This window comes from Heteronotia binoei, chromosome 18 (genome assembly GCF_032191835.1).
Source record: "Heteronotia binoei isolate CCM8104 ecotype False Entrance Well chromosome 18, APGP_CSIRO_Hbin_v1, whole genome shotgun sequence".
NCBI lineage: Eukaryota > Metazoa > Chordata > Lepidosauria > Squamata > Gekkonidae > Heteronotia > Heteronotia binoei.
In genome coordinates this window covers 411,195-423,820 of record NC_083240.1, presented here as the reverse complement: position 1 = coordinate 423,820, position 12,626 = coordinate 411,195, and the positions used below count along the sequence as shown (strand labels likewise).

Here is a 12,626-nt window from a genome sequence, read left to right as displayed (position 1 = left end):
TGATGGTGGGCCTCTTCCTCTTCAGCATCGTCTTCCTGCACATGAAGGAGAAGGAGAAGTCGGACTGAGGGGGTGGGGGGGGGGTTGTTGCAGCAGAGGCCTGCCTGCCTGCCCCTGTACCCTCCTCCTCCTCCCCTGAATAAAAGCGCCCTTCTCCCTCGCCCCGCCCACTGGGCGTGTCTGTGCTCTTCTTGTGTTGGGGGCGGGGCGGCGCAGGCGCAGAGCGGGGCCCGCCCCTGGGCTTTTGCGACGCCGTGGCGCGGCGGTGCCGTCGAGCGCGGCTGGGGCAGGATGCTGCTGACCGTCTTCTGCCTGCGGCGGGACCGCTCCGAGGTGACCTTCTCGCTGCAGGTGGACGCCGACTTCGAGCTGCAGAACTTCCGCGCCCTGTGCGAGCTCGAGTCTCCGTAAAATCTGGCTAAACTCTGAATATCCCAGGCTACACCAGTCTAAGCAAGGTTAGGGAGACCACTGAGGAAGTTCAGGGTTGCTCTGCAGAGGCAGGCAATGGCAAACCACAACACACGTTGGCTGCCACTTGCCCTAGAATTGCATCAGTAGAATAGCTGAAATGCAGAGCTACATGTTAAAGAATCAGCACTGTGTGATCATCTGCCAGAATGTCTCTGGTATCCCTGAAGGTTGATCTGGCCGGGGTCGGGCCTTGCCACTAGCAGAGCCACAGCCGGGAGGAGTTCTAGGCCGGAGGGGGTGTTGAGCTGTGAGGGATTGCCTGGCACTTGCTGTGAGATGGTGTAGACGCTGCCTCCCTGGAGTGCTGTTTGGGGCAGCCGTGAAGTCCAGTGAGGTAGAGGACAGAAGGGTCCAGAAAACAGTTAGAAGAAAGAGCCCCTCCCCCTTTGCTGGGGGGCTTGGCCATGTCTTGCAGTGCAAATGCTGTGTGCTAAAGCTGCCCCCCCCCAGCCTTGAAGGGTACAAAGTGCAAGACAGCTGGGGGGGGGAGAAGAGAAGGGACCTTCCCCCCTCCACCCACATGCTCCTGGGGGGGCGGGAGTGAGGCTTGTTTGGGGAGGGGGCTCTGAGCTCTCCTCTCCTCTCTTCTCCGGGGCAGGTGTCCGTGCGGCCCCTGCAGCACACGCAGTACGAGCGCTTCATCCCTTCGGCCTACCCGTACTACGCCAGCGCCTTTCCCATGATGGTGGGCCTCTTCCTCTTCAGCATCGTCTTCCTGCACATGAAGGAGAAGGAGAAGTCGGACTGGGGGGTTGTTGCAGCAGAGGCCTGCCTGCCTGCCCCTGTACCCTCCTCCTCCTCCCCTGAATAAAAGCGCCCTTCTCCCTCGCCCCGCCCACTGGGCGTGTCTGTGCTCTTCTTGCGTTGGGGGCGGGGCGGCGCAGGCGCAGAGCGGGGCCCGCCCCTGGGCTTTTGCGACGCCGTGGCGCGGCGGTGCCGTCGAGCGCGGCTGGGGCAGGATGCTGCTGACCGTCTTCTGCCTGCGGCGGGACCGCTCCGAGGTGACCTTCTCGCTGCAGGTGGACGCCGACTTCGAGCTGCAGAACTTCCGCGCCCTGTGCGAGCTCGAGTCCGGCATCCCCGCCGCGGAGAGCCAGGTCGGCCGCCGCCCGGGGGGGGGGGAGGGGAGGGGGGGAGGGAGGCGCCGCGGGGGGGGCGGGGCGGGGGCCCGGATGACGGGAGGGGAGGGGCTGCCCCCCGCCTCACCCCCCTCCCCACCCCCCTCCCCCCCCCCGCAGCTGGTCTACGCGGAGGTGCCCCTGACGGACAACCGGCGCTCGCTGGCCTCCTACGGCCTGAAGGACGGCGACGTGGTGATCCTGCAGCAGGTGGACAATGGCGGGGCCGCCGCCCCCTTCCCGGGTGAGACCCCCCCCCTCCGCTCTGGGGGCCCCGCCGCAGGCCCTGCAACCGGGGGAGAGGAGGGAGGGGAGAGGCCCTCGCCCTGGAGCTGAGAATGGGCGGGCCTCCCCTCCCCTCCCCTCCCCTCCCCTCCCTGCGGGTAACCAAGGGGGCTCCTTGCGGCCTCTAAAGCAGGGGTGGCCAAACTGCGGCTCTCAACGCCCCCACGGGCTGGCCTGGAGGAGGCCGTTCTCTTTCAATCACTTATCACCACAGCCGGTGGCTTGGAAATGCATTTAAAAGTAAAGCTGCCTTTTCCCACCTCTCCCTCGGCCATCTATTTGCTTTCCTTCCTGCCCGCCCGCCCGCCTGCCCCAAACGTCTGACGTTCCGTCTTTGTTGCCCTTATGTTAAGCAAGTGTGGCCACCGGTGTGCTAGAGGCTGCTGTGGCACAGATGTGCTGATGGGTTTCCCCTTCTCCCTAGGCCTGCCCAGGATAGACTTCAGCAGCATCACAGTGCCCGGGACGTCTGCCCAGGCAGCCCAGCTGCCCCCCCAGCAGCCTGCGCCGCCCCCCCGGGCCTCTCCTCCCGAAGGCCCCCCCATCCCCCAGGGCTTGGACAATCCCGCCCTGCTGCGGGACATGCTGCTGGCCAACCCCCACGAGCTCTCCCTGCTGAAGGAACGCAACCCGCCCCTGGCAGAAGCCTTGCTGAGCGGAGACCTGGGTAAGAGGCTCCAGGGAGGGCAGGGGACATCGGTCGGGAAGGTTCTCTCTGCCAGGGGAGACCTTCTTCAGCCGCTCCCGCCTCGCAGGGGTGGGCTGTTCTGATGGCACAGGTTGGAGTGTTGTTTAGCGAGAGGCTGACAAGCAACGAGCCACACAGAGCTCTTTCCTGCTCTTCCACGCGTGGACTTGGGGCTTCAGCCTGCTGCAAGCTGCTTGAATGTTGCTCAGCCTCTGGCCATGGCAGCTGAACTGCCCCTCCCGGAAGGGTTGGTCCCAGCCCCCCGGCTGCCTTAATACTTCCTCAGTCCATCAGCATCTCTGTTGTCTGCTTAGCCTGGCAGCAGTAGCAGCAGCTCTCCAGTCCAGAGGGTCTAGTCAGAGTGGCAGCAGAGAGCTTCCACTTCCCCTCCTCCCTGACCCTTTTAGCTGGAGGTGCTGCTGGGGATTGAACCGGGGACCTTCTGTGCTCCAAGCAGAGGCTCAACTGCTGAAAGGGGGGGAGGGGCAAGGAATGAGTTCTGACTCAACTGAAGAGGGCTTTGGCAGAGAGGGCTTTCCTGCCTCTTTGCAGGGCAAACAGTGGACGGGGCGGTATGAGCGTTGGCCTTTTTTGAGCGTGTACAAAGAAGCAAGCCAGGGGAAGAGGGGAATGGGGAGGGGGGGGGGTTCTTTTTAAGAAGGCCCTCAAATCACCTGTAGTTACGACAGCAGAGCTTAAGATGAAAGTGGCTACCTGGAAACCTCCAAGAGGCAGTTCCCTCTTCAAGAATTTCTTCCTCCAGTTTGATGGGCTTGAGTGATAGCACCACAAGATGGGAAACAGTTTTCAAGCGGGGGGGGGCAGTTTTGGTCCAGGTCTCCTGCTACCTGACTGTATTTTGGGGGAAGCCTTTGTGTAGGTGATGGTGGCAGCGGCAGAGGGGACCTCATATCTCTGAGCAGCCCCGACTGCGGGCCTTTCTTGGGTGTCTTTCGCTGCTTCCAACTTACATGCATCTTTGTGTCATCAGAGAAGTTCTCCCAGGTGTTGGTGGAGCAGCAGCAGGATCGAGCCCGCCGGGAGCAGGAGAGGATCCGTCTTTTCTCAGCCGACCCCTTTGACCTGGAGGCTCAGGCAAAGATCGAGGAGGACATTAGGTAGCCCACCCCAGAGGCTGGGGGGAGGGAGGGAGGGCCCAGTAGGAGCCCTGAGCTGGACAAGGGCAGCTCTGGCCCTGTGGGCTGGGTGCCCAGGAGGTGGGTGGCCTCTGCTCCTCGTGGGGGCTGTCTGGTGGGGGGGCACTCCCTGCAGCAAGTGGGAGGGGCTGGCTCCCCTGAGCAGAGAAGAGGCTGCACAGAGCAGAGAGCAACGGGTTGCCACCTCTGGGCCATGGTGGGGGGAGGGAGGGGTCTTCAAGGTGCGGCAGTACAGCTGGAACCCTCAGCCCTGCCCGTACTCTCTTCACTGTGGTTTTATCCACCCACCAGTAGAGCCCCCCAGGGCTGAGAGCAGGGCAGGCTACCTCAGCGGCCCTGAAGGCAGTGGGGAGCACAGTCGAGCGTCTTTATGGCCCTGAGCCTTGTTTTCGCCTTGGATCCAGGCAGCAAAACATTGAGGAGAACATGACGATTGCCATGGAAGAGGCTCCTGAGAGCTTTGGGCAGGTGGTGATGCTCTACATCAACTGCAAGGTCAACGGCCACCCCGTGAAGGCCTTTGTGGACTCGGGTGAGGCTGCAGTGGGTCCCCTTCCCGCTCCTCTCCCTCTGGCCCAAGCACAGCAGGGCATGAGGCAGTGCAGGGGTGGGGGACGTTCAGCCCCTCTGCTGTCCTTCAGCTCTGGAGCCTGCCTGTTCCTGGCCTGTGGGCACAGGCCCCCCTGTCTCTAACACCAAGGCTTCCGAGAGCAGCGCTTGGGCAGGAAGGAAGGCCTCGTGCTGCCAGTGGAGGGGACTGGTGGAGGCTAACCAGGGGGTGGGGCCTGGCCTGGCTTAGGAGATGCCCAGCTTGTACATCGGCACCTGCCCATCCCTTCTGTGGGGAATCAAACCCGGTTCTCCCAGATAAGAGTCTGCTCACTTAACCACTATGGCTGACCCAAGGCCATTCCAGCAGCTGCAAGTGGAGAAAGGGGGAATCAAACCCGGGTTCTTCCAGATAAGAGAGCTCTGGCTGCCCCAAGGCCATTCCAGCAGCTGCAAGTGGAGGAAGGGGGAATCAAACCCGGTTCTTCCAGATAAGAGAGCTATGGCTGCCCCAAGGCCATTCCAGCAGCTGCAAGTGGAGGAGTGGGGAATCAAACCCGGTTCTCCCAGATAAGAGAGCTCTGGCTGCCCCAAGGCCATTCCAGCAGCTGCAAGTGGAGGAAGGGGGAATCAAACCCGGTTCTTCCAGATAAGAGAGCTATGGCTGCCCCAAGGCCATTCCAGCAGCTGCAAGTGGAGAAAGGGGGAATCAAACTCGGTTCTCCCAGATAAGAGAGCTATGGCTGCCCCAAGGCCATTCCAGCAGCTGCAAGTGGAGGAGTGGGGAATCAAACCCGGTTCTTCCAGATAAGAGTCCGCACACTTAACCACTACACCAAACTGGCTCTACACCAAAGGGGAGGGGGGGGAGCTGCAGTCCTTGCCTATCCTTGTGTGCAGGGGGGCGGAGGGGGCTTGTACCCGATGCTCTAATTTTCCTTGTGCGAAAATCCCCACGGCGGGGGGGGGGGGGGGCGCGGTGTAGGAAGACGTTAGTTGCTCTTTCTGCCTCTGGAGCGTTTTCTCTCTGCCGGTCGTGTCCCTGGCAGGGGCTCAGATGACAATCATGAGCCAAGCGTGTGCCGAGAGGTGCAACATCATGCGGCTCGTGGACCGGCGGTGGGCAGGCATTGCCAAAGGCGTGGGCACTCAGAAGATCATTGGCCGCGTGCACCTAGGTGAGTGGGCACAAGAGGCGGCCTGGGTGGGCCTTTTGAAACCTGCCAGCCCTGACGCCTGGCCTCCGTCTGCTTCAGCCCAGGTACAGATCGAAGGGGACTTCCTGCCGTGCTCCTTCTCCATTCTAGAGGAGCAGCCCATGGACATGCTGCTGGGGCTGGATATGCTGAAGAGGCACCAGGTGAGGCCTGAGTCAGGAAGGGCTTGCGGACGAGTCGTTTCTCGGGGAGGTGGAGGGCTTAAGAGCGAAGGCTCAGGGTCTGCAGGTGCTCTTCTCTTGCCTCCTGATCGCAGCGTTCCCTTTAAGCTGAGTGAGTGTGAGCTAGCTCACAGATTTTTGCCTTGGCTCAGGAAAAATGGGCCCAGAGCAAGCTTAATCATGCAGTAACCTGCAGCTTTAATGCTGGTTGCTCACGAAGTAGAACTTTTGCTGACAGAACTCCGCAGCTTAGAGAGGAGGGAGTGTTGCTCCTGCCTAACTGGCGAGGCCAGAAGATTCCTGAGGATGCTGGGCCCATGGCCATTTCGCCTGCCTCCCCATTATGCTAGAAACTTTAAACACCAGACAGTGTACTGTAGAGAGGCCAGTGGTGTTCTGACCAAGCTTCACATAGAACTTCAAATGGAAAAGAGCATGTAACAAAAAAAACATTCACAGAAGACAGTTCAAAAGCAGCCTTTCCAATCACAAAGGAGTAACAATATTCCAGTGTTTAGTTCATGGAACTAAAGGAAGCCCTTCCAAAGATGTCTGTTCTTGATATCAAGACGTTTCATCCGTCTTTCTTCAGTTTTTTCAGGAGAACCTGGAAATCTGACAGACGTGTTCTGAACCTTGTTGGTCTCCTGTGAATGTACTGTAAAGATTGGGTTCCAGTGATAAATAAGCCTCCAAACTGAAGCGAGGAGAGAGGTGCTGCATTTGGCTGTGCCCCTTAGAGTAGCACTCACCACCCACTCTACCGAGGCAAAAGGTGCTTGGGGGCTCCTGCCATCCAATGGCTCAGTTTCTCCCTCCTTGGTCCCTCCCCTTTCCCAGTGTTCCATTGACCTCAAGAAGAACGTCTTGGTGATCGGCACCACCGGTTCTCAGACAACCTTCCTGCCGGAGGGGGAGCTGCCCGAGTGTGCCAGGCTGGCGTATGGGGCTGGCCGGGAGGATGTGAGGCCGGAGGAGATTGCGGACCAGGAGCTGGCAGAGGCCATCCAGAAGTCCGTCCAGGAAGCAGGTACCTCCGGGACTGGGAGCAGGGGAGGCCCCTCCCCGAGGCAGGGTCTCAGAGGCTCTGCCGCAGGACTGGGCTTGACGTGCCTTCTGGGGAGGCTGGAGCACCAGCAGCTCCCAGGCCTCAGCAGAGAGTGCTCTCCGGTTGCAGCCGTCCCTCTGGCTGCTCTGTTAGAATTAGGGTCAGGTTTGTATCCCGCTAAGAGATTAGTGTGTGTTAATCCAACCACAGTCCAGTGCAGCAAGTGAGGCAGCCAGGTCCTTCCCCAGAGCCTGCCAGTGATCTGAGTGGGGATTTGAACCCAGGTCCTGCCCACCCTGTTCAGCCACTCGGCCTGGCTGGCAGGCACTTGTCCTGATGGGAGCCGTCGGTCCTCAGCTCGTCTGCCCCGTTGACCAAGGCAGGCCGGCCCACCTCTGAGGATGCAGGCAAGAGGTGCCCCCACGCCAGTAGCAGCCACAAGATCTCAGAAAGGCTAAAACTCAAAAGCTGATTGAATGTCACCCTCCTGCTCCTTTCAAAACTGTTAGCTGCAGTCGGATTCTCCAGAGAGCGCCGAGTAAGAGAGCAGGAAGGCAGAGCGAGCACAAGAAGCTGGGCCCGGGCTTCAGTAGACTCCGTCTGCCGCAGGACCTTCTGTATCCTCGCATAGCCAGCCGCCCAAGCTCTCGTGGAGAAGTGGCAAACAGGACACAGAAGGGGAATGAAGCCCTTTGGATGGGGCTTCAGCATTAAAGTTCCCATTTGAGCAGACCCAGCTCTTTCTTGCGCTTTATTTTGCCCTTCCCAGATGGCCTCTCTAGGGATTTGAAGCACAGCTCCCTCCTCCCTTCCCCTCCCTCCCTCCCTCCTCCCTCACTTCCCCTCCCTCCCTCGTAATGGTGACTGCAGGTCAGTGGAAGAGCAGCCTCAGTGCCTCCTGATGAGGACATGACTGCTGGGAGTGCAAACAGGACAATTGCAGGAGTGCTTCCTGGCCACAATCTGGTCAGGGTGGCAGCCCAGGAAGCAACGGGCAGGCTGCCTGGCCAGGGGAAGCAGAAAACTGTGCCTGATTGCCCAAGGAAACGGATCACTTGCCACCCAGGCTTCCTTGGCCCACTGCTGGGTGTGTCCGGTGAAACCATCCAGCCGCTGGCACTCTGGCACAAGTGGGGCAGGTTTTTATCTAGTTTCTTATCCAGCTCTTAGTTGAGAACTCTCAGTGGTCTCCCATCCCCCGCCCAGCGAGGGATCAGGATTGCACCTTCCATGCCATAGAAACGTTTCAGCCATGAAGCTTCCAGAGGCAACGTTAGGCTTGTATTTGGAATGGATCTTTCTTGCTTTCCTTCTGCTGCACACGAGGCGTGTCGTGGGAGTCTCCTTTCCCCAAGCTGCTTTAGATTTGGACTTCCCACGCGTGAGCCTGAGCCCAGACGCTTCCTGTTGGGGAAATCCACCCAGGGTGTGTCTTTTGAGGAGGGGTGATGCACACGTCTCACCATTCCCCACCCCCAAAAGGGACTTCCAGACTGCTGGCCCACTCTCTAACTAGGCGGTGTTGCTGAGTGTCCAGCCAGAGGCACTCAGAAAGTTCCCATGCAACTCTCTGTTCCTGCTGGGCCTAGATTTCTCTGCTGCAGGTCTGTAAGGGACGTTAGGAAACCTCTTTGGTGAGAAACTTTCAGGCAAGTGTTCCAGGCACGTTGGAGCATGTTCAGTCAGCCAGAAGCAGCCAGCCCAGCCCAGCCCAGCTCAGCTCATGTAACTTCCAAGGAGAGGATGGCTGAGGAAGTTTGGTGCTTCTTTCTGGAGGCAAGGTGTGGCTGACAAGGAGGCAGGCAGCAAATGGAGCCCAACCTGAGAGTCACGTTGCACCAGCACAGCCAGGCAGGCTGGCCAGGGCCCTCAGCAGCAGCCCAGGAGTTCCCTGCCGGAGCGCCTCCCGTGCAGAACCAGGGAGATCGGCTGGGGTCCTGCTCGGCCCCCCTCGCTGCCCCATCCTGTTTCCGCATCAGGAGGGGTTGCCGCTCCCATTGAAGCTGGCCGTATTTCCAGTTTCAAGCAGAAGGGAAGAGACGGCAGGAAGAACCTGCAAGCCAGGCAGAGAGCAGAGCAAGTGAGCAGCGGTTGCAGGAGGGAGCGGAAGCCGGCAGCCATGTTCAGAACCGACTCAGGCAGGAAGCCCAGGAGAGCGGCAGTTCTTCCCAACACGCGAAAGGCCTTGATGCTGCTGAGGACGACGGAGGGGGAGGGGGCGATGCCAGGACGGGGCGTGTGCCGTGTGCTAACCCACGTTTGGTGTGTTTGTCTCCTAATCCGAAACAGAGCACCAGAAGCCCTGATGCATGTAGTGGGGGTTTGCCGCTGCTGGAGTGGGCCGCAGACCAGGTATTTACACCCAGCCCCGGTTTCTGATGATTCCACCTGCTTCCTGGGGCTCCGACACTCTCCACGGAGCGGGCCTCCGCTTCTTGTATGATGCTTTGGTTCTCCATCCGATGTCAGACGTGTGCCCCAGTCCCAGGCAGGACCGTGGTTATGCCCCTCTCTGAACGGCTGGCCTGGCCTCTTTGGCCCAAGAGGTGGGGTTGGGAGTCTTGCTGGGGGCTTCGCAGACCTTGGCCCACCGAATGTCCCCAAGGCAGTTGACGCTCTGGGTGCAGCCCACAAACATAGCCTCTTGCTGCGACTGCTGTTGCTGGGGCGCACATGTGGCCTGGGCTGTCTTTCATGGGTGTGCGTGTGCCTGTGGTACCTCGGCGAGGTTTCTTTGGAGCCAGCAGGAATGCCCTGCCTTGAACCCGAGCCCCACGGACAGCCACTGTGGAGCTGGCCAGAGCCTTGTGCTCCGGCTGCAGCCGAGTCTTCCGGGCTCTTCTCTCTCGGTGGGGGGAGGAAGAGCCCCCAGCTGGCGAGGCCAAGGCAGCAGCGCTGGCCGTAGAGCAGGTTTGAGCTGGTCAGTGGCTCCTTGCCGTTTCCTGAGAAATGACCTCTCTCGTTTCTCTGACTTCTTGGTTCTGAACTTTGCTTGGGTGCTGAGGCAGGCGGGATCCTGTGAGCCGTCCCTTCCCCCCACCCCACCCCCCTGCATGTGGGTCAGAGTAAGCCTGCTGAATGCGCTTTGCCCCTTCTCGTGAAAGTGGCCTCAGCCCCGTCGGTCTTACGCCGCTCTTCTCTCTCTTTACAGAGAATACTGACAAAGAAGCTACCTCACCAGAAATGTCTTTGCTACCAAGTTCTGACGGATTCAAATGTCCAGTCCGCTTTCCGGAAACAGGTGTGGAGATCAGCAAGTCCTTCAGCCGGCCACTCGATCGCTCGGTCTCTGCTCCGACCCTCGGCTCTCCCAAGCGCAGTCTGGCTGAGGCGGTTTGCCCTCGAGCTGCCAAGTCTGTGGGGTCCCTTCCTGGATGGCCGGCCACACCCGGGAGGGAAGACCTGCCTCTGCCCTTGCTGGATCTTTCTGACCGCGATGCTTCTCTCGCTGGAACAGAACTGCCTGGTCGTCCAGATAGTCCTTCCCTGAAGACGTGTGCAAAGCCCGCTGCTTCTGGCGATCCCCAGCCCTCTGGGGCTAAAGGCGGCCGCGGCCCACGGCTTGAGTCCCCTTTGCAAGGAGCGGAAGGGAGGCGGCTGCCCGGGGCTGCTGCTGCTGCTGCTCTCTTGCCTCCCTTGCGTCTGGGACGGGGTCTGGCAGGCCCCAAGCTGCTGTCTGAGGAGCCTGGCCTGGAGCAGCCGCTGGACGAGCAACAGAAGGCGGCTGGAACCCCAGAGGATTTGTCTGCCCCGGGCGCACCTCCACCCCCCACAAAAGGAGGGCTGGCCCCGGGCGGCAAGGTGAGGTTTTCCCCGGAGGGGGCTCCGAGAGCAGAGCCTGCAGCACACCTGCTTCCTGCTGGGAACGAAACCATCATGGAAGTGGAGGCCCCCGGCCAGGCCTTCATGGCTGCAGGCGAGCGGCTGGAAGAGCAGAATGTCACTTGCTCTGCTCTGAACAATGCCGAGTGCTCCATGATGGAGGCAGAACCATCCAAGTCCGACTCTTCTCTCTCTGTGGAGCCACTTTCTGCCAGTGGTTGGAAGCTGTCAGGAAGAACAGCGCTCGAATCCGCCAACCCCTCTGCCGCGGGGGGCTTCTCCGGCTCTCCTCCTCCTGCTGAAGGGCAGCTGAGCCGTCCGGGGGGAGACTCGGGCTGCCCGTCTCTGGCCTCTGCCTTGAAGGAGCTCCATCAGCTTCTTGTGGCCAGCTACCAGGAGGCTGCGGGGGATGAGGAGAGCCTGGCTCAGCTGGGGACCCTTCCTGGTGAGGAAACGACAGGCGGGGAGATCTTTGGAGGGAAGCAGCATGAATGCCCGGGCGGGAGCCTCTCCTCTTCCTCCTCCTTTCCTGCAGGTGTCCCCGAGGAGGCCTCAGTGGGGGTCCCGCCACTGGCTGGGGCCGGAGCAGAGGACGGGCAGGACGCACTAGAATTGGAGCACAAAGGAGCTCGAATAACAGAAGCACCTCTGGGTTTGGAGAGCTCGGTTCCAAGACCTTCCACGGCTTCCTGTGACTCTCCCGCAGGTGCTGAGTGCTCTGGAGCGTTCCCTCTGAGTTTCTCCTCTGGCCAAACTGCAGGCAACGAAGCTTGGGGGCAGAACCCGCCTCCCTCTCGTCTGGACCTCGGTGAATCTCTGCGTGTTTTGCATTTCCCTCCGGGAGAACCTGGAACGCCCGTCTCCTCCACAGGCGCCCAGCACAGCTGCTCTCCAGAGATTGATTCTGCCGCTCCTCAGCCTCCATTGGTGGACCCGGATGAGCTTGTGAGGGCGGGCTTCACACCCCAGGAAGCCAGCGAGGCTCTGGCACGCGCTGGTGGGAATGTGGATCTTGCCCTCCTCCTCCTGCTAGCCCAGAAGATTGTGGTTCCCACATAACCCTCGGAGGAGGGCCCGGCTTCTGCTGGCGACTTCGGAATGGCATCGCATAGCCTGCTTTCATGATTGAGCCAGACGTTTCAAAAACAAAACCCTTTATCTGCAGCCAAAGTATCTTCTGTCTGTCTGTCTGTCTTTCCTCCCTCCTTGTTCAGTTCGGGCTTTTTAAAAATCAAATCTTGTATCACACGTCAACTTTTAATTACTATTATTAAGATGATGCATTATGGAATAAAGATAAATCTTTTATTTAAGTCCCTGTTTTGAAACAAGATCCGAGATTAGAGAATGAGCCATGAGACATTATTCCTTCGGGAGGAGCGCCTTTTGCGCAAGGGCTGCTGAAGGCAGTGGGGCCTGTGCGTGGCCGTGGATTGTGCTCGTGGGCAGTGCATCCGTGTCCACAGGGCTTGCGCCAGAGATGCCTCTGCTGATCATGTGGGCTGGTGGGGCTTGGCAAATGGCAGAGCGCAGAAGCGGTGCTGGTGTGGGAGCACGGGGCATGGACGGCTTTGCAGGACAGGAGTGCAAGCACCAAGCCCAGGCCTTCGGAGAGCCAGTTTGGTGTAGTGGTTAAGTGTGCGGACTCTTGTCTGGGAGAACCGGGTTTGATTCCCCACTCCTCCACTTGCACCTGCTGGAATGGCCTTGGGTCAGCCAGAGCTCTGGCAGAGGTTGTCCTTGCAAGGGCAGCTGCTGTGAGAGCCCTCTCCAGCCCCACCCACCTCACAGGGTGTCTGTTGTGGGGGAGGAAGGTAAAGGAGATTGTGAGCCGCTCTGAGACTCTTCGGAGTGGAGGGTGGGATATAAATCCAATATCTTCTTCTTCTTTGCTGGGATCCCAAGGGGCGGGGCCTCTGCCCCCACAGACCACTCATGCAGCCTTTGCCTGCAGGATCCAGCAAGCCTGGAAGTGGGGGGGGGGGGGGGGGTTTGACGTCCGCTGAGAATGGTGTGCCTGGCAGCCTCCCGCCGATGGAGCCAGGAGTGGCCCAGGTGATGCTGGTGTGCTGGCTGGGCCCCTCTGTGGCACTGCTGCCCTGGCTGA

General features: G+C 60.1%; 1 protein-coding gene across 1 annotated transcript; it reads left to right on the top strand.

Moving 5' to 3' along the window:
* The first annotated feature begins 1,420 nt into the window (after positions 1-1,420).
* DDI2 (DNA damage inducible 1 homolog 2) lies at positions 1,421-11,832 on the top strand. Its single transcript, XM_060259578.1, has 9 exons — positions 1,421-1,571; positions 1,713-1,836; positions 2,302-2,544; positions 3,557-3,683; positions 4,127-4,254; positions 5,321-5,449; positions 5,528-5,631; positions 6,490-6,679; positions 9,849-11,832. Exons 1-9 carry the CDS (start codon positions 1,434-1,436, stop codon positions 11,576-11,578), a joined length of 2,913 nt encoding a protein of 970 aa, XP_060115561.1. The 5' UTR covers positions 1,421-1,433; the 3' UTR covers positions 11,579-11,832.
* Positions 11,833-12,626: the final 794 nt, after the last annotated feature.

Excerpts from the sequence above, each read along its gene's own strand:
- DDI2 (XM_060259578.1), top strand. The coding sequence starts at position 1,434 with ATGCTGCTGACCGTCTTCTGCCTGCGGCGGGACCGCTCCGAGGTGACC. Across the intron at positions 1,837-2,301 it reads GGCCGCCGCCCCCTTCCCGG|GCCTGCCCAGGATAGACTTC; the intron begins GTGAGACCCCCC and ends CCTTCTCCCTAG. Across the intron at positions 2,545-3,556 it reads CTTGCTGAGCGGAGACCTGG|AGAAGTTCTCCCAGGTGTTG; the intron begins GTAAGAGGCTCC and ends TTGTGTCATCAG.